This window comes from Periplaneta americana, chromosome 12 (genome assembly GCF_040183065.1).
Source record: "Periplaneta americana isolate PAMFEO1 chromosome 12, P.americana_PAMFEO1_priV1, whole genome shotgun sequence".
Classification (NCBI taxonomy): domain Eukaryota; kingdom Metazoa; phylum Arthropoda; class Insecta; order Blattodea; family Blattidae; genus Periplaneta; species Periplaneta americana.
Window position 1 is genome coordinate 147,771,060 of NC_091128.1, and position 21,698 is coordinate 147,792,757.

General features: G+C 29.9%; 1 protein-coding gene across 1 annotated transcript; it reads left to right on the top strand.

Annotated features, from left to right (window-relative positions):
• Positions 1-2,382: 2,382 nt before the first annotated feature.
• Positions 2,383-13,085, top strand: LOC138710971 (uncharacterized). Its single transcript, XM_069842210.1, has 2 exons — positions 2,383-12,531; positions 12,565-13,085. Exon 1 carries the CDS (start codon positions 7,356-7,358, stop codon positions 9,183-9,185), a length of 1,830 nt encoding a protein of 609 aa, XP_069698311.1. The 5' UTR covers positions 2,383-7,355; the 3' UTR covers positions 9,186-12,531; positions 12,565-13,085.
• Positions 13,086-21,698: the final 8,613 nt, after the last annotated feature.

Here is a 21,698-nt window from a genome sequence, read left to right on the forward strand (position 1 = left end):
TCAGAAGGTATAGTTGACGACAGGAGCTGTCAACCTTAAATACCCAATGTTTCAGCTTTAGGAGACAATATTGAAGAAGATGAACCATTTTTTTAGACAAAGGGATTCAACAATCTTCCCAGGAATCAACAGGTAAAGGACGGAGATACATGTAGTCTGATTTGATGGAAAAATTGAAAACTTGCCAGATGATTCTCTGAAAGAAAGTAAAAATCCTACAGCTAGAATAGAAAATAGCAATAGATATGAATATATTAGAGCTACAACGTGAAACAGAACCACATATGCCCATAACACCACAGCTAGTTGAACTATTAGAAACTCCTTCACTGTCAGAAGAGAAAGGTTTAGCACCTTCACCGTTCAAAAAGACTTTATTTTGACCTTGCCCCAAAATAGAAAGAGAGAAAGAATTGCTGCTGTAATTACCTTACCATAAGCATTAGAATATCTTAATAAAAGGAGATAATAAGAAGAAGAATGGAAGAGAGCAAGAGAAGAAAACAAAGTAGTAAGGGAAGAAAGAGAGAGAAATGTCAGAATCAGCATGTTAGGTGTAGATGCACAGTAGGGAGAAAGATAGTGGGTAGGGAATATAGGAGAAAATGCTTGTGATGCATGTTAAGAAAAACATGCTGATGAGGCATATTATTAAAATAAATGACAGGAATCTGAGATTAATAAAACATTGTATGGAAATTGTCGTGGTGAAGAATGTTAGGATTCCAGCGTATTTGCAAACGAGGGCCTCTGAGTCACTGGTTAGCAGGTGGTTGAGCCACTTATCTGTTGACTAGACTTGACGAATGTCGTGGTTAAAGGCCAATGACAGCATGGACGTGTGCCTGTCCTTTGGGAAGTGTGCACTTATTATTACAACTGTGGACAAAGGATGTACACTTTGCAGTACTTCCTGACTAGACTTGACGAACATTGTCGTTAAGTATCAATGACAGCACCGGACATGTGCCTGTCCTCTATCCTCTGGTACATGTGCCACTGACCTCGACACTCATCCCTGTACTATTATAGCTGTGGACAAATGATGTAAACTTACCAGTACTTTGTGACTTGACTTGGCCCGGACATGTGTGTCTGTCCGTTCCCTGGTAGATGTGCCATTGGTGGTCCTGGTGAAACATGTTAGGGAAAAGAGAAATACATCGAGATTTACTTACCTCTGTATTGTTGAAGTAAAAATAATGGGTTTGAAAAGTGTTAATGCAAGTAAAACAGAATTTGAAGTACATGCATATATTTGAATAAAATAATTGGGTATGTGACGACTCCAGAGCAGAATATAAGGGGGGAACAGATAAGATATCTTTAGAAAAAGCATCTGAATGTCAAGGAGAAATAATTGGATGTTTGTATTTGTATTAAATTAAAGTTGTTGTAAAGTAATAATAGTAAAACAATAAAAGCTTAATTAAGTTATATAAGGTGTTTTATTGTGTATTGCATTTACATCATTTTTTGAGGGTATAAAAATATGTGTCAACTACAGGTGCGTGTCAAGAGATTATTGTAAAATGCATTTTTGAATATAAATATATTAACAAATATGTAGATTAAAGTAGGGATTTGGAGGTGTCAGTTTTTTAAATTGTTTCTTACAGTAAAGTACAGTTGGAGGATTGAAAGAAAAAAAAACAGTACATGTTTCCTTAACATGTCGACTATTGGTGCTCTTACCGTATAGGTTTAATAGGAAAGACAAAGTAGATACATATTGAGATATGTGGATTTTCTACTTACTATATGCCAGTTGATTGCGGTGAGATTTAACACCATGAGTATCCATCATGGTTTTATTGCTATTGTACTATTTGTTTCTAATACTCTTTGTACATTCCTTTCATTACTCGCTATTTATGCAATGATGTTAATATTTGGTGTTTCTAAATGCCATCTACAGTAGTGTCTACCTCTTTCTATTGTTTAATTATTGATTGTATCCTACTTTTTTTCCATGGCCCTGTTTACTCCATAAGCATGCATCATTTACAACTTGATGTAAAATTTGTAGTTATCACTATTGATTACTTTGTAGGTGCCTTTTATTTTCCCTGTCACTCTTGACTGCATGCTGCTTTATCTATCGGAAGTATTTGACCTATTACGTAATATTTATGATTTACTACTTGAAGTTGTACAATTTTCACATTTTCTTCCACTTTGTGATCTTTCTTCCACTTTTACTTATATTTATCAGTATTCTTTGGTATAGTGTTGCTATATAATATTAGTCCTGATATATATTTATAGTAGTCTTGTGCCCATTTCTGACACCATAATTTATTGTTAAGCTCTATCATATCTGACACCAGTAATTTGTTGTGGCGCTTGCCGCGACAAAGGCAAGGGCGGATGGCTTATCTTAGAGATAATTGTGAGTTATAATCTGTATCAAGATAACACAAACTAATCAGACACTGTGTTATACTTTATAAACTGTTCTTTCTTATGGATAGGAGGGATTCCTACTATGAATGTGATCTCAGGTTTTCGAAATAATTACAAGTGTAGAAATTCACTATTACTAAGTTTATTAATAAAAATATCAATTTACTACAAATGAAATATTGAGTATTGAATGATTTGGAAAGTATGAAAAATTCTGTTTATTCTGAAGTACCAAGATAACTAGTTAAATGAAAAGTTTAAAGAATGATCTGATGATTTTACTTACAATAAATAGTAGGGCGAACCCTAATGCTGGTCCCAGTTGATCCCATTTTCGATGCCATATTCGTGAGTTTCTTCCTGGACGTTGGGAGTGCTACTCCATGACTGCTGTCTTGACCAATAACTAATGACTGCGTTTTCGATGTTTCATGTCCTTTTATAAACTTGAACCGTATCCTTTGTGATGTAACAGAGTGACGCTATTTTACCCGCGAATCTTCTAAAAAAAACTGTATTGCATTCACTAAACACCACGCTTCTGATTCTTAACCATCCTTTCAAATCGGAGTTTGCGGTTGTTACTTAGAACAATATGGATTCAAGGAACTTTCACGACTGAATCTGTTTTTAACTTGACCAATGGAAATTCAGAATTTTGGAATCATCGCCAATTAAAATGTCTCGCGAGAGGCGCTGTATCTTCGCTATAAGTCAGCTGTTGCTAAGTTGAGTTCGCGATAAAGATGCAAAATGCAAGCGAACGCATTTCTGCATGTTCAAGGACTGGACTGTGCTGAGTTGCTGACGTTAACTAAACTGTGCTCTGTAATCTGTCGAAACAGGAAGTGAGCTCTTTCGCATGTAAAGCATGTATGCATAATACGATTTCATTACTTTAAATTAAAGTGAAAATATATTGCTTATCATAATCCCTGAGCACAACAGTAGCATTTAATTTTCTATTGCTGTTATGCCTTGTGTAAGTACATTGGCTCGCCTTGTTCTTTTGTATCGTGTACATCTTTTTGGTCAATTAACTCTTGACTCTCTCCTGGTAGTGATCTTCCTTGTATCTGTGTTACTTATTTGATGCATATTTGAATCCCTCGTTCCTATTGTGCCTCTCTCTTGTGTGTTGGCTATCCTCTGTTTGCCCCAGGTGATTTGTAGCTTTGTTCTGAAAAAATTTTTTGGTCAAAATGAGTGTAGAACTGATTCTGAAAGTAGAGTCAAACTTGGTGACTTATTCTGTATGATATACTAATTGGCTGGTTGGAGCATAATGGTATGTCACAGGTTTTCCTTCTTTGTAAAAAATATTGGAAATTGAAATTGCTGCTGTTTTTAATATAGCAACTTTGCGAATATTGTTTGTATTTGGGAAATTTGTAATAGTTTTTGTGTTGTTTGGTGATAATACAATGGGAGTAGGAGTAGGAAACTTGTATCAGAGCTGGTTTCCAAGAGATTTTTTCGTGAACGTATATCAGCTGGCATAGTGTAGTGGAAAATGAAATGGTTTGTGAAACACATGAAATGAATTGTATTGTGTACATGAGATATGTGAGGAGTTATTTTGTTTAGTGTGCAATCTTGGTGTGTCTTTGTGATTGTAAATGATTATTAGCAGTGTGATTTATTGGCATTAATGAACGATATGTAAGAAATGTGTTGGAAATGTCTTAGTGAAAGTTGGAAAATTTAGTGAAAAATATAGTGGAATTTTTGCTTAATTGATAATTACGATATTTTGAATGAAGCACGGGTTTTGTAGAGAATTAAAGTTAAATGACCATTTCAACATATTTCATTGTTGAGCATAACACAGTACAGTCTGATGTTTAAGTCGCTCCACAGTAGTGGAATATGTGAGCACCCACTAGATGTGAGGAATGTAGTGGTAACCCTTTTTATATGTAGGTGTGTTAACATTCAGTGGAATGAACCCTTCAGTAATGAGTAGAAAAGTCTTGATATTGGGACAGTGGTGGAGTGGTGGGAATGAATGAATGAATGAATGAATTAATGTATATCGAGGAAACTGTAAAGAGAGAGAAAAGCAAATATGGTATGAATAAATAATGAGAAGCAAGCAAATAATAATAATAATAATAATAATAATAATAGTAATAATAATAAATGAAGTTACTCATTTAAATAAGATGCTAAAAATGTTGTACGTTCTGCTGAAAGCATACATCGACACATTTTATTTTATTATGAAACACATTGATTGAAATTTCTTTTGTGACTGAATTTGTATAATTTCTTAGTGTCAATTTTAGGTCAATTGTTTTAGGGTTGTCTTGATATACTGTCGACTTTGCAACACACACTAAAAGAAATAATTGGGTGGAGTTCAATGAGGGGATTTTGGAGACCATAGTTGTTGAAAAATTATCGTCTCTGCGAAAGTGTCTTAAGAAATTTATTGATGCATGAGATGTGTGAGCTGTAGCATTAACCTGTTGTTTAATTGTCGAATAAAAGGGAACGATATTGGAACAGTAAACTTGAGAATTGATGGTGTTGTTAAAAAATTGGGCGAATAGTTATTGATGGGAATATGCCACACATCTATTTTCTCTGGATGCAGTTTGGTCGAAATTGTGGTATTTTGGGAATTAATGTAACCCGACAGGTGAAACCAGGCTTCATCCATAAAAAAATGTCCTATCCAACAATTGAACATCATTGTGTGGAACTTTTTCTCGTGGTCGACAGGTTTTAATTCTTGCACCATTGTGACTTTGTAAGGACACAAATGAAGTTGTTGTTTTCTCAATGATTTTGTTGGACTGAAAAGCTTCCTATAAGAGATATATAAAAGCAGGGGGCCTGCCACTCCTCGCAGCATCTTGTACAGAACTGGTGACACAAAACTTATTTATGAAATTGTAGATAGGATCCTGATATGGTAATTTGGAATTTGGAAACTGCTTTAAAAATTGTTGTTCAACTTTTGCTGTGTATTGCCTTCTTACACTCTGCTTTTTGGGTGCTTGACTGCTATTCTACCTGCTGTACTGTGGAGGGACTAAAAGATCACACTGTATGTGTGGTGTGTAACAATGATGTATGCATAATTTTGGGGAATAATGCAAGCAGAGAATGATAATTTGTCTTTTCTGCTGATGTAGAAGGCAATGTAGTCTCCTCGTTTGTGTAAAATGAGATTGAATTATGAGTTTATTTACTTAATGGTGGGAAGAAATAAATGTTAGTGTGAATAATTATTTGTTAATTTGGGTGAGGATGCGAAGTATGCTCGAAATTACTTGTGTTGTAGGAAATATTAACTGAAATGAAAGTATTTTCATGAATTAAGTGATTGTAAAGAAATGACACTGCTAATGATTATTTTTCATATTGTTGTATTACATTGTATTTGAGTTGATACTTTACTGTATATACTCACATTATAGACGCGAGTGGATAATGTATGGATTACATTTTGAGTTGGTACACATTGTATTATTGGATGTACTTGTCATGTGAAGTTTATTTATTTATTAAATTTTTTTTATTGTTGCAAGGAAAAATAATAATTACATAAATTGATAAAGATTGAACAATAGTATTGTAATACTTGTATGTGAATATTCTTGAAAATTGAAAATAGCTTACCAATTTCACATTGAAATATAACTGGGTCACATCCGAAAAAGTGATAAGTGTAATTGCACTTATAATGAAAAAGAAGCAAAAAAAAAAAACAGTTTCTTTATAATGAAACCTGGTAAGTGTAAATATACAAGTTGAATGGCAGATTGCAAAGTGAAGTGAGTTACAGTTGGAGAAGTTGCAGAATATTACTGGAATGTGTGATGTGGAAATGAGCTGTGATTATTGAATGGGATATGTTTTTTGATGCAAAGATTATGGGGAAAAGTGCGTCTATAATGTGAGTAAATGTGATAATTTGTTATTGTGTTAAGCTAGATACACACACAACAATGAATTGTAACACTTAGGTACATACAATTATATGTAATGTGCGCTTAATGTCTGTATGGCATATGTATTTTTGTTGGTCATTTCTCATGATTGACATTGATGGAGATAGGAGTTTTAGGTATAGTTGGTTGTTCTTGTCGGATGTACATCTTCTTGGGTTGTCATGTTCATTCTAGAAATGTAGTAGATAAAAGTGTCACAACATGGGTTGTTAGGTATTGTTGTCTGCTGCTGCTGCTGGTTTTTGTGATTAATTCGTTGTTGTGAGTAGGTTTCTGTTGTGATTGGAGTTCAAATCTTGTGTTTGGTGCCCCCCCCCCCTTTTTGGGATGAATTTGTTTTCTTCAATAGCTTTTGTCGAGTTTCCTTTTTCAATGAATGTCTTATCCGTTGTGATTGGGGTGTATATATTGTCTTTCTTTCCCAACTTTTTGAGATTAATTTGTTTTGTTCAGTTTTCTGACATTGGCCTTTGTAGAGTCAAGGTGTATGTCTAGTGTATTTGTGTCTGTACTTTGTTAGATGAATTGGTTTTAGTCAGTTTTGTCGGTGGGTTTATATTTTTCAATGGACATTGTTTGAGTTGTGATCTGGGCATATATCTAGTGTATTTGTTAGATGAATTGGTTTTAGTCAGTTTTGTCGGTGGGTTTATATTTTTCAATGGACATTGTTTGAGTTGTGTTCTGGGCATATATCTAGTGTATTTGTTAGATGAATTGGTTTTAGTCATTTTTGTTGGTGGGTTTATATTTTTCAATGGACATTGTTTGAGTTGTGTTCTGGGCTTATATCTAGTGTATTTGTTAGATGAATTGGTTTTAGTCAGTTTTGTCGGTGGGTTTATATTTTTCAATGGACATTGTTTGAGTTGTGTTCTGAGCATATATCAAGTGTATTTGTTAGATGAATTGGTTTTAGTCAGTTTTGTCGGTGGGTTTATATTTTTCAATGGACATTGTTTGAGTTGTGATCTGGGTGTATATCTAATGTATTTGTTAGATGAATTGGTTTTAGTCAGTTTTGTCGGTGGGTTAATATTTTTCAATGGACATTGTTTGAGTTGTGTTCTGGGCGTATATCAAGTGTATTTGTTAGATGAATTGGTTTTAGTCAGTTTTGTTGGTGGGTTTATATTTTTCAATGGACATTGTTTGAGTTGTGATCTGGGTGTATATCTAATGTATTTGTTAGATGAATTGGTTTTAGTCAGTTTTGTCGGTGGGTTAATATTTTTCAATGGACATTGTTTGAGTTGTGTTCTGGGCGTATATCAAGTGTATTTGTTAGATGAATTGGTTTTAGTCAGTTTTGTTGGTGGGTTTATATTTTTCAATGGACATTGTTTGAGTTGTGATCAGGGTGTATATCAAGTGTATTTGTTAGATGAATTGGTTTTAGTCAGTTTTGTTGGTGGGTTTATATTTTTCAATGGACATTGTTTGAGTTGTGATCAGGGTGTATATCAAGTGTATTTGTTAGATGAATTGGTTTTAGTCAGTTTTGTCGGTGGGTTTATATTTTTGAATGGACATTGTTTGAGTTGTGATCTGGGTGTATATCTAGTGTATTTGTTAGATGAATTGGTTTTAGTAAGTTTTGTCGGTGGGTTTATATTTTTCAATGGACATTGTTTGAGTTGTGATCTGGGTGTATATCTAGTGTATTTGTTAGATGAATTGGTTTTAGTCAGTTTTGTCGGTGGGTTTATATTTTTCAATGGACATTGTTTGAGTTGTGATCTGGGTGTATATCAAGTGTATTTGTTAGATGAATTGGTTTTAGTCAGTTTTGTTGGTGGGTTTATATTTTTCAATGGACATTGTTTGAGTTGTGATCAGGGTGTATATCAAGTGTATTTGTTAGATGAATTGGTTTTAGTCAGTTTTGTTGGTGGGTTTATATTTTTCAATGGACATTATTTGAGTTGTGATCTGGGTGTATATCTAGTGTATTTGTTAGATGAATTGGTTTTAGTCAGTTTTGTCGGTGGGTTTATATTTTTCAATGGACATTGTTTGAGTTGTGATCTGGGTGTATATCAAGTGTATTTGTTAGATGAATTGGTTTTAGTCAGTTTTGTCGGTGGGTTTATATTTTTCAATGGACATTGTTTGAGTTGTGATCAGGGTGTATATCAAGTGTATTTGTTAGATGAATTGGTTTTAGTCAGTTTTGTCGGTGGGTTTATATTTTTGAATGGACATTGTTTGAGTTGTGATCTGGGTGTATATCTAGTGTATTTGTTAGATGAATTGGTTTTAGTAAGTTTTGTCGGTGGGTTTATATTTTTCAATGGACATTGTTTGAGTTGTGATCTGGGTGTATATCTAGTGTATTTGTTAGATGAATTGGTTTTAGTCAGTTTTGTCGGTGGGTTTATATTTTTCAATGGACATTGTTTGAGTTGTGATCTGGGTGTATATCAAGTGTATTTGTTAGATGAATTGGTTTTAGTCAGTTTTGTTGGTGGGTTTATATTTTTCAATGGACATTGTTTGAGTTGTGATCAGGGTGTATATCAAGTGTATTTGTTAGATGAATTGGTTTTAGTCAGTTTTGTTGGTGGGTTTATATTTTTCAATGGACATTATTTGAGTTGTGATCTGGGTGTATATCTAGTGTATTTGTTAGATGAATTGGTTTTAGTCAGTTTTGTCGGTGGGTTTATATTTTTCAATGGACATTGTTTGAGTTGTGATCTGGGTGTATATCAAGTGTATTTGTTAGATGAATTGGTTTTAGTCAGTTTTGTCGGTGGGTTTATATTTTTCAATGGACATTGTTTGAGTTGTGATCAGGGTGTATATCTAGAGTGAGGACTCAACATTGTATTACCCCTATTATAAAGAAACAAAATGAATGGCAATTCTTTATAGTAGTCTGCCACTTGTTTTCTTGTCCTTTACATCACCTGTGGAGAAGAGATTGTGTTCCCATCTGAAAATTGTTTGTTTTGGACGAGGATCGTGTTAAAATGGTGCGGAAAGTGAGTGTGCAACTCTATCCTCTTTGATTTCTTGCATGGACTCAACAACTTGCAGTAACACAATGCTGAATGGTGTAATTAGATGTATCAGCCATTGTTTAGTTCATATGATGTGAAACAGAAAGAAAGTAACTGAAATTTACGTATGGGGTAATGGGACTTTGTGGCCTCACTGTAGTATATTTGTGTTAGATTAATTTGTTTTAGTTGGTTTTCCGTTTGTTTTTGTCGGTGAGTTTATATTTTTTAATCAATGTTGTGTCAGTTGTGATCAGAGTATTTGAGTGCCTGCATGGTTAGATTAATCAGTTTTCCTCAGTTGTCTGTCGGCTTTGTTTGGATGGGTTGATATTTTAGAATGAAATGTTTTTTAGATGTGGTCAGGGTGAATAGTTTAGTGTATTTCTGCTCCTACATTTGAAAATAAATTCGTTGTACTCAGTCTTCTGTTTGCCATGGGTTTATACCTTTCAATCGATGTTGTTTCTGTCGTGGTCAGTGTGTATTTCTGAATCAACGTCTTTTGTGTTGTGATTGAGATGTATATCTTGTGTATTTCAGACTATTTTTTTTTATTTTTAATTTTTAAGATTACTTTGTTTTATTTAGCTTTGTGTTGGCTTTTGTGGAGAGGTGATATTTTTGTATTCGTGTTCCTACATTTAGAGATAAATTCGTTTTACCCAGTTTTCTGTTTGCCATGGGTTTATATTTTACAATTGGCGTTGTTTGTATTGTGTATTTGTGGGTCTACTTTTTTGAGATTAATTCGTTTTCGTGAGTTTTCTCCCCCCCCCCCCTTTTTGTTGATGGGTTAATATTTTTGAATCGGCATCATGTCTGTTGTGATCAGGGTGTATATCTAGAGTACTTGTGTGCCTACTTTATTAGATTAATTAGTTTTGTATTGACTTTTTTTTGATGGGTTTATATTTTTGAATTAATTTCTTAGGTGTTGTCAGCGTGTATATGTAATGTATTTGTGTCCCAACTTTGTTAGATGAATTCGTTTTAATCAGTTTTGTCTTTGCTTTTGTCGTTGAGTTAATATTTTTCAATCATTGTCGTTTGTGTTGTGGTTAGTCCTTTTTGGGATTACTTGGTTTATTGAAATTTCCGTTGGCTTTCCTTGATGAGTTTATATTTTTAATTCAGCGTCTTTTCTGTTGATGGCAGGGTGTATATCTTGTGTATTTTTGGCCCTACTTTTTGAGATTAATTTGTTTTACTCAGTTTTCTTTTTGATTTTGTCCAGGGGTTTATATTTCTGAATGAGCGTCTTTTGTGTTGTGATTGGGTTATATATGTGTTCGTAGTTTTTAACATTATTTCGTTTTACCTTTGTTTTGTTTTTTATTTTTCGATTGGTTTGTATTTCTGTTCTTACTTTGTTAGATAAATTCGTTTTAGTTGGTCTTCTCTTTGCTTTTGTTGATGGGTTTATGTTTTTCAGTTCATATCGTTTTGTGTTCTGCCCCTACTTTATGCAATTTTGGTTTTACTCAGTTTACAGTTTGTTTTTGTTACGTATATATTTTTCAATGAATGTCGTTTTAGTTATGATTGGGGTGTATGTCTTTTTGTTTCCCCCCCCCCCCCCTTGTTTGTTGGCATTTGTAGATGAGGTTGTATTTTTCGATCAATGTGTTTGCTGTTGTCAGGGTGTGTTAATGTCCCTACTTGTTAGATTAATTAGTTTTGCGCTGTTTTCTGTGGGTTTATATTTTTTAATTAACGTCTTTACTGCTGTGATTGGGATGGATATTTTGAATATTTGTGACTACTTTGTGAGATTAATTCGTTTTACTCAGTTTTCCCTTTGGTTTTGTTGTTGGGTGTTTTTGTAGTGCGTTTATGGTGCTACGTTTTGAGATGATTTGGTTTTGCTTTTGTCCATGGGCTTGTATTTCTGAATCAACGTCTTTTCTTTTGTGATTGGGGTGTATATATATCTTGTCTATTTCTTGCTGTACTTTGTGACATTAATTCGTTTTTCTGAGTTTACTGTTTGTTTTTGTTGATGGGTTGATTTTTTTAGTCAAAGTCTTGTTTGTTGTGATTGGTGTGTGTATATTGTGTATTTATGCCCCTACTTTGTGAGATTAATTTTAGTCTGGTTTTTTGTTAGCTTTTGTCGATGAGGTTATATTTTTCATTCATTGTCTTTCCTGTTGTGGTCAGGGTGTATTTCGGGCACTTGTTTTTAAGATTAATTTGTTCTACTCAGTTTTGTTTTTGATTTTCCCCTTGGGTTTATATTTCCGAATCAACATGTTTTCTGTTGTGGGTATCTTGTGTATTTCTGTCACTACTTTGTTAGATATAATCGTTTTAGTCAGTCAGTTTTGTCTTTACTATTCTCGATGGGTTTTTTTTTCCATTTGGCATCGCTTGTGTTGTGATGGGGGTGTACTTCTGCGTCTACTTCGTTTTATTGAGCTTTTGTCGATGAGTTTGTACTTTTGATTGGTCTTTTCTTTTGTGAGGTTGTATATCTTGTGTATTTGTGGCCCTACTTTTTGAGATTAATTGGTTTTATTCAGTTTACCGTTCATTTTTATTGATATGTATATATTTTTGAATGAACGTCGTTTCTGTTATGATTGGGGTGTATTTCTCGTGTTCTGCTTTCAGAGAATAATTTGAGGTTATGTTTTTAAATCAACGTCGTTCCTGTTGTGGTCTCGTGTATTTGTGGCCCTACTTTTAGGAATTAATTGGTTTTATTCAGGTTTTTGTTGATTAATCTTGATGAGTTGATATTTTTGATTCAGCGTCTTTTCTGTTGATGTGAGGGTGTGTTTAATTCGTTGTACTCAAGTTTTCTTTTTGCTTTTGTCCATATATTTCGGAATGAACGTGTCTTGTGTTGTGATTAAGGAGTATTTAATTTGTTTTCTTGAGTTTTGTCGATCGGTTTATATTTTTCGACTTGGTTTGCTAGAGACAGGGTTAATTTCTGTAGCTTTGGATGATTGCTTTCAAGTGTTAGTCATATTTGCTTACATTGGTTGTTGAGTGCCGTTTTCTTTGAGATTGTAGAAACATTTTATTGTTTAGGAGGAAAGATTCATGATTTATTGTTGTGTGTGTAACTATGTTTTGTGAAATGACAGCTGCAATAGCAGTTATTACGAGAATTGTATGTATTGTTTTGTGATACCATATTTACTCACGTAATAGACGCTGTCGGCGCGTAATGTTAGCAGTACCGGTTAATCTATTGATTAATGTCGATTGTCGTGTTGTTTGCTGTCTGTAATTGTTTTGCTTCATAATGAACCGTAATAAGTGTATAACTATGCAAATTTTGAGGTTCAAAATTGTTAAATTTGCAGAAATTGACGGAAATAGGGTGGCAGGTCTTGAATTTGTACTAGAAACAGGCAATTTAGTCATTTTCAATAGTGTTGGCGTTTGCGACGTCAAAACTAGCTGTGATTATGTGAGATAATTGTGTAATTAGCATTGTAGACGTTTAATCGAGAGATGATGACGTAAATTGCGTCTATTACACGAGTGAATATGGTATTGTGTATTACCCGGCAGAGTAGAGCGCGTGTTTGCGCAAGTTACAATAAAATCACGTTTAGATTGCATTAGAACTTTGTTTTTCCGGGTAATATACACGAAAATGACACGCAAAATAAAGATATAAGTTGTCTTTTCTTTTCAGGTTTATTTCATGTATAGAATAGTGTATTTTGTTGTATAAATTGTTGGTATAATATTGTTTTTTCTGCGTTTGGATGTGTATATCTTTATTTTGCGTGTTGGGTCATGTATAATGTGTGTATATTTTTTTTTTTCTAAGTTGTTTGATGTATTATTTGTTGTAATAAATTTTTTTGTTTGTGGTTTCTGTGTTTGTATATTTTTTCTAGTTATTTTTTGTGTATATATTGTTTGTATATATTTTTTTGTGTTTATTTTTGTATATATATTATTAGTATATGTTTTCTTGTGTATATCTTTGTATACAAAGTTCTTTGGTTTTTTCTTGAATAAATGATTTATGTTGCACCCTCTATGTCTTGTTTTTTCTACTAAAAATTTGAATTTGCCCACTTCCTGTTACCTGGTTTCAAAAAAAGTTTTTTTCCCGCCAAAAAACTTAATTTATATACGGGTTATATATAAATATAAAAGGAGGTATAAAAGCTGGATAAGTCCTAGCGCTTGCACTGTACTGATGACGTCAGATATCTAGGCCCCGTTTATATAGGCAGAAGTGGCTCGCTCAAATGGAGAGAAAAGGAACTAGAAAAGTTCCTTTTCTCTCCACTTGAGCGAGCCACTTCTGCCCATACAAACGGGACCTAGATATCTGACGTCATCAGCACAGCACAAGCGCCAGAAACTTATGAAAAAAAAATTTCCCTCGCCAAATTATTAGACGCACGTTTATTTTGCAACATAACGCATATATTATTGAAATAACACAAGTTCAAACATTTTGAAAGCAAGATAAACATTTTAAAAGTAATAGTTGTTAAAAATATTTTAAAAATAATTATTTTGAACGGTTATTTTGAAAACAACATAAATATTTTCGAAATAACATGTTTAAAAAGTTGCTTTTAAAATAATAGTTATGAAAAAATCGTTTTCAAACTTGAAAAATATTTTTAAAATAATTGATCAGAATTCATAGCTTTTGAAAAAAACATAAGTATTTTTGAAATTATATAAAAAAATATTTTTTCAAATAATTTTTATCAAATAAATTTTTTAAGTGTAGAAAAATAATTTGTATGAAAAAAAAAATACTTTTAAACTTTGAAAAATATTTAAAAAAAAATATGTTTACAAAATAATGTTTTAATAATTTATTTCAAATAATACTTTAAAAAATATTATTTGAAAATAAATTATTTAACAAATATTTTGTAAAAATACTATTTTAAAAATATTTTTCAAAGTTTAAAAATATTATTTCATACAAATTATTTTTCTACACTTTAAAAATATTATTTGACAAAAAATTATTTAAAAAATATTTTTTTTTTATATCATTTCAAAAATACTTATGTTTTTTCAAAAGCTATCAATTCTAAACAATTATTTTAAAAATATTTTCAAGCTTCAAAACGATTTTTTCATAACTATTATTTTAAAAACAACTTTTAAACATGTTATTTCGAAAATATTTATGTTGTTTTCAAAATAACCGTTCAAAATAATTATTTTTAAAATATTTTTAACAACTATTACTTTTAAAATGTTTATCTTGCTTTCAAAATGTTTGAACTTGTGTTATTTCAATAATATATGTGTTATGTTGCAAAATAAACGTGCGCCTAATAATTTGGCGAGGGAAATTTTCTGTATATACAGAATATTTGAGAAGAAACAGTAAATATTTTAGAAGGTGATAGTATGGACTGCTCTGAGCAAAAAAGTTGATATAAACATGTGTTCAATTTTGATTGGATACAGAGATACAGCTGTTAAAATGTAACCCAAGAAGATGTTAAGCAAAGGAAAATGATCATGTTCAATGCACTTTCCTTTCGTGTGTTGCTACTCCAGCTGCTATGGACTTATTTATCAATTATCATTTTTGTTTCAAAGGCCAAATTATGAAGTAATGCTTTCATTTACATAATTGAACATTTTCAACTGTTGTTATTACTTGAACAATTCTAAAGTATCGTTTAAGCATGCCACACGTATTTACAAATGATGAGTATGCCGATATGGAACATATTTTGTAAATGGAAACCCATACACAAAATATACCATACCAGCATAATCAGCATTTGTAAATACATGCAGTATGCCTAAACGATACAGTAGAATTGACCAACAAATCACAATCACAGTTGAAAAATTCAATTATGTCAACCAAAGCACAACTTCATAACTTGATCTTCAAAACAAAAATGACAATAGATAAACAAGCCCATAGCAGCTGGAGTAGTAACACACAAAAAGAAAGTGTATTGAACGTGATCATTTTTCTTTGCTTAACACCTTCTTGGGTTACATTTTAACAGCTGTACCTCTGTACCCAATCAAAATTGCACACATGTTTATATCAACATTTTTACTCAGAACAGTCCATACTATCACCCCCTAAAATATTTACTATTCCTCCTCAAACACTCTGTATATACATGCACAGATATAGACAACAGCAGAGAACACTGATGGACTGTACACAAACCTCCGGATAGTCCGCATACAACCCACCATAGCTCTCCACTGTTGCCTACATCCTGCAAACATGGGAAGGAAGATGTAGACAACAGCAGAAAACCCTGGTGGACTGTACATGGACTTCCGGATAGTCCACATACAGCCCACCAAGGTTCTCCACTGTTGCCTACACCAGGAAAACGGAAAAAAAAAATTTTTAAGTCCAACAGGTATAGACAAGAGCTGAGAAACCCGATGGATTGCACAGGGACTGTCGCATAATCCAAGTACAATCCACCAAAGCTCTCCGCTGCCACCTATACCTGCAGGACTTTAAAAATTTTTTTAAGGGCACAGGTACAGCTTACAGCAGTAAAATTTTCGAAATATTCAACACTATTTCCTCCATTCCTGCATCCTGCACAATAATGAAAATTATTAACTGTAAAACACTGTAATTCTGCTTCATGAAAAAAAAGTCCTTCTTTAAATCGTAATATTTATTTCAAACCTTGAGAAATTATTTCAAACCTTGAGAAATTGTTTACAAACTAGAGAAATTGTTTAAAAACTTCTTTCAAATTTGAGAAATTATTTAAAAACTTTGAGAAATTATTTCAAAACTTGAGAAATTATTTACAAACATGAGAAATTATTTAAAACCTTGAGAATTGATTTTGTAAGTTGAGAAAATTATTTAAAAGCTTGACAAAATATTTAAAACCTTGAGAAATTATTTAAAAGCGTGAGAAATTATTTAAAACTTTGAGGAATTATTTCAAACCGTGAGAAATTATTTCAAAATCTGATGAATTATTTAAAAGCTTGACAAATTATTTAAAACACTTTCAAATTATTTAAAAGCTTGAGAAATTATTTAAAAGCTTGACAAATTATTTAAATACCTGAGAAATTATTTAAAAGCTTCACTAATTATTTGGAAGCTTGAGAAATTATTTAAAACTCTGAGAAATTATTTAAAAGCTTGAGAAATTATTTTAAACCCTGAGAAATTATTTTAAAACTTGAGAAATTATTTTAAACCCTGAGAAATTATTTCAAAGCTTGAGAAATTATTTAAAACCATGAGAAATTATTTAAAAGCTTGAGAAATTATTTTTAACCCTGAGAAATTATTTTAAAGCTTGAGAAATTATTTTAAACCATGAGAAATTATTTCAAAGCTTGAGAAATTATTTAAAACTCTGAGAAATTATTAAAAACTCTGAGAAATTATTTAAAAGCTTGACAAATTATTTTTAACCCTGAGTAATTATTTGAAAACTTCAGAAATTATTTAAAACCATGAGAAATTATTTATAAGCTTGAGAAATTATTAAAAACTCTGAGAAATTATTTCAAAGCTTCAGAAATTATTTAAAACCATGAGAAATTATTTTTAAGCTTCAGAAATTATTAAAAACTCTGAGAAATTATTTCAAAGCTTCAAAAATTATTTTAAACCCTGAGAAATTATTTTAACGCTTGAGAAATTATTAAAAACTCTGAGAAATTATTCAAAAGCTTGAAAAATTATTTTTAACCCTGAGAAATTATTTCAAAGCTTCAGAAATTATTTCAAACCATGAGAAATTATTTAAAAGCTTGATAAATTATTAAAAACTCTGAGAAATTATTTAAAAGCTTGAGAAACTATTTTAAACCCTGAGAAATTATTTAAAACCATGAGAAATTATTTAAAAGCTTAAAAAATTATTTTAAACCCTGAGAAATTATTTAAAACCATGAGAAGTTATTTAAAAGCTTAAAAATTTATTTTAAACCCTGAGAAATTATTTCAAAGCTTGAGAAATTATTTAAAACCATGAGAAATTATTTAAAACCTTGAGAAATTATTAAAAACTCTGAGAAGTTATTTAAAAGCTTGAAAAATTATTTTAAACCCTGAGAAATTATTTCAAAGCTTGAGAAATTATTTAAAAGTCTGAAAAATTATTTCAAAGCTTGAAAAATTATTTAAAACCTTCAGAAATTATTTAAAAACTTCGGAAATTATTTAAAACCATGATAAATTATTTAAAAACTTCAGAAATGATTTCAAAGCTTGACACATTATTTAAAATCCTGAGAAATTATTTAAAAGCTTGACAAATTATTTAAATCCTGAGAAATTATTTTCAAACTTGAGAAATTGTTCACAAACTTTACAAACTATTTAATAAATTGACAAATTATTCAAAAACTTGAGAAATTATTTACAAACTTCAGAAATTATTTAAAACCTTGAGAATTTATTTTATAAGTTGAGAAATTTATTTCAAAGCTTGACAAATTATTTTTAAAGTTGAGAAAATTATTTCAAAGCTTCAGAAATTATTTAAAACTGTGAGAAATTATTTAAAAGCTTCTGAAATTTTTAAACCTTGAGAAATTGTTTCAAAGGTTGAGAAGTTATTTAGAAGCTTGATAAATTATTTCAAAGCTTGACAAATCATTTGAAAGCTTCAGAATTATTGCAAACCTACAGAAATTATTTCCAACACAGAAATTATTTAAAACCCTGACAAATTATTTAAATGCTTGAGAAATTATTTTTAAACTTGAGAAATGATTTAAAAGCTTCACAAATCATTTAAAACCCTGAGAAATTATTTAAAAGCTTGAGAAATTATTTAAAACCATGAGAAATTATTTAAAACCTTGAGAAATTATTAAAAACTCTGAGAAGTTATTTAAAAGCTTGAAAAATTATTTTAAACCCTGAGAAATTATTTCAAAGCTTGAGAAATTATTTAAAAGTCTGAAAAATTATTTCAAAGCTTGAAAAATTATTTAAAACCTTCAGAAATTATTTAAAAACTTCGGAAATTATTTAAAACCATGATAAATTATTTAAAAACTTCAGAAATGATTTCAAAGCTTGACACATTATTTAAAATCCTGAGAAATTATTTAAAAGCTTGACAAATTATTTAAATCCTGAGAAATTATTTTCAAACTTGAGAAATTGTTCACAAACTTTACAAACTATTTAATAAATTGACAAATTATTCAAAAACTTGAGAAATTATTTACAAACTTCAGAAATTATTTAAAACCTTGAGAATTTATTTTATAAGTTGAGAAATTTATTTCAAAGCTTGACAAATTATTTTTAAAGTTGAGAAAATTATTTCAAAGCTTCAGAAATTATTTAAAACTGTGAGAAATTATTTAAAAGCTTCTGAAATTTTTAAACCTTGAGAAATTGTTTCAAAGGTTGAGAAGTTATTTAGAAGCTTGATAAATTATTTCAAAGCTTGACAAATCATTTGAAAGCTTCAGAATTATTGCAAACCTACAGAAATTATTTCCAACACAGAAATTATTTAAAACCCTGACAAATTATTTAAATGCTTGAGAAATTATTTTTAAACTTGAGAAATGATTTAAAAGCTTCACAAATCATTTAAAACCCTGAGAAATTATTTAAAAGCTTGAGAAATTATTTAAAACTCTGAGAAATTATTTTAAAAATTGGGATATTATTTCAGATATTATTTCTAACCTTCAGAAATTATTTAAAATCTTGATAAATTATTTTTTAAGTTGAGAAAATTATTTTTAAGCTTCAGAAATTATTCCAAACCGTGATAAATTATTTAAAACTCCTCAACGTTTTTAAACCTTGAGAAATTGTTTCAAAGCTTGAGAAATTATTTAAACATTGAGAAATTATTTAGAAGCTTGAGAAATTATTTAAAACACTGAGAAATTATTTAAAAGCTTGAGGAATTATTTTAAACCCTGAGAAATTATTTAAAAGCTTGATAAATTATTTTGAAACCCTGAGAAATTATTTAAAAGATTGAGGAATTATTTTAAACCCTGAGAAATTATTTAAAAGCTTGATAAATTATTTTAAAACACTGAGAAATTATTTAAAAGCTTCAGGAATTATTTCAAACCCTGAGAAATTATTTAAAAACTTGATCAATTATTTTAAAACTTGAGAAATTATTTAAAACCCTGAGTAATTATTTAAAAGCTTCAGAAATTATTTAAAACCCTGAGTAGTTATTTAAAAGCTTCAGGAATTATTTTAAACCCTGAGTAATTATTTAAAAGCTTCACAAATTATTTTAAACCCTGAATAATTATTTAAAAGCTTCAGAAATTATTTAAAACCCTGAGTAATTATTTAAAAGGTTGATAAATTATTTAAAACCCTGATAAATTATTTAAAATCTTCAGAAATTATTTTAAACCCTGAGTAATTATTTAAAAGGTTGATAAATTATTTAAAACCCTGATAAATTATTTAAAATCTTCAGAAATTATTTTAAACCCTGAGTAATTATTTTAAAGCTTGAGAAATTATTTAAAACCTTGAGTAATTATTTCAAAGCTTCAGAAATTATTTAAAACTCTGAGTAATTATTTAAAAACTTGAGAAATTATTTAAAACCCTGAGTAATTATTTAAAAGGTTGATAAATTATTTAAAACCCTGAGTAACTATTTAAAAGCTTCAGAAATTATTTTCAACCCTGAGTAATTATTTAAAAGCTTGAGAAATTATTTTAAACCCTGAGTAATTATTTAAAAGCTTCAGAAATTATTTTTAACCCTGAGTAATTATTTCAAAGCTTCAGAAATTATTTTCAACCCTGAGTAATTATTTCAAAGCTTCAGAAATTATTTTCAACCCTGAGTAATTATTTAAAAGCTTCACAAATTATTTTAAACCCTGAGTAATTATTTCAAAGCTTCAGAAATTATTTTAAACCCTGAGTAATTATTTAAAAGCTTCAGAAATTATTTTAAACCCTGAGTAATTATTTCAAAGCTTCAGAAATTATTTTAAACCCTGAGTAATTATTTCAAAGCTTCAGAAATTATTTTAAACCCTGAGTAATTATTTCAAAGCTTCAGAAATTATTTTAAACCCTGAGTAATTATTTCAAAGCTTCAGAAATTATTTTAAACCCTGAGTAATTATTTCAAAGCTTCAGAAATTATTTTAAACCCTGAGTAATTATTTCAAAGCTTCAGAAATTATATAAAACACTGAGTAATTATTTTAAAGCTTGAGAAATTATATGAAACACTGAGAAATTATTTAGTAGCTTGATGAAATATTTTAAACCCTGAAAAATTATTTAAAAGCTTTCTAAATTATTTTAAATTTCGACAAATTTTTTAAAAGCTTGAGAAATTAATTAAAACATTCACATATTGTTTTAAAACTTGAAAAAAAATTTACAAACTTGACTAATTATTTAAACCTTGCGAAATTATTTTAAAACTTGAGAAAATTATTTAAAACTTGAGAAATTATTTCAAAACTTGAGAAAAAATTTAAAATCTTTACAAGTTATTCAGAAGCGTCAGAAATTATTTAAAACCTTGAGAAATTATTTAAAAGCTTCACAATTCATTTGAAACCTTCAGAAATTATATCTAACTTTGAGAAATTATTTCAAAGCTTGAGAAATTATTTCAAACCGTGACAAATTATTTGAAAGGTTGAGAAATTATTTAAAAGCTTGAGAAACTATTTCACACCTTGAGAAATTATTTTAAAACTTTAAAAATTATTTACAAACTTGACAAATCATTTAAAACCTTGAGAAATTATTTTAAAACCTGAGAAAATTATTTAAAAGCTTGAACTTATTTAAAGCCTTGAGAAATTATTTCACAACTTGAGAAGTTATTTTCAACCCTGATAAGTTATTTAAAAGCTTGATAAATCATTTTAAACCTTGAGAAATTATTTTCAAACCTGAGAAAATTATTTAAAAGCTTCAGAAATTATTTCAAAGCTTGAGAAATTATTTAAAACCTTGATAAATTATTTAAAAGCTTGAGAAATTATTTAAAAGCTTCCGAAATTATTTAACAGCTTCAGAAATTATTTCAAAGCCTGAGAAATTATTTTAAACCTTGGGATATTATTTAAAAGCTTTACGAATTATTTTAATGCTTCAGAAATTATTTAAAAGCTTCACAAATTATTTAAAACCTTGAGAAACTATTTTAAAGCTTTACAAATTATTTTAACGCTTCAGAAATTATTTAAAACTTTGAGAAATTATTTAAAAGCGTGAGAAATTATTTAAAATTCTGATAAATTATTTAAGAGATTCAGAAATTATTTAAAACCTTCAAAAATTATTTCAAACGCTGATAAATTATTTAAAAACTTGAGAAATTATTTTAAACCCTTATAAATTATGTAAAACTTTCAGAAATTATTT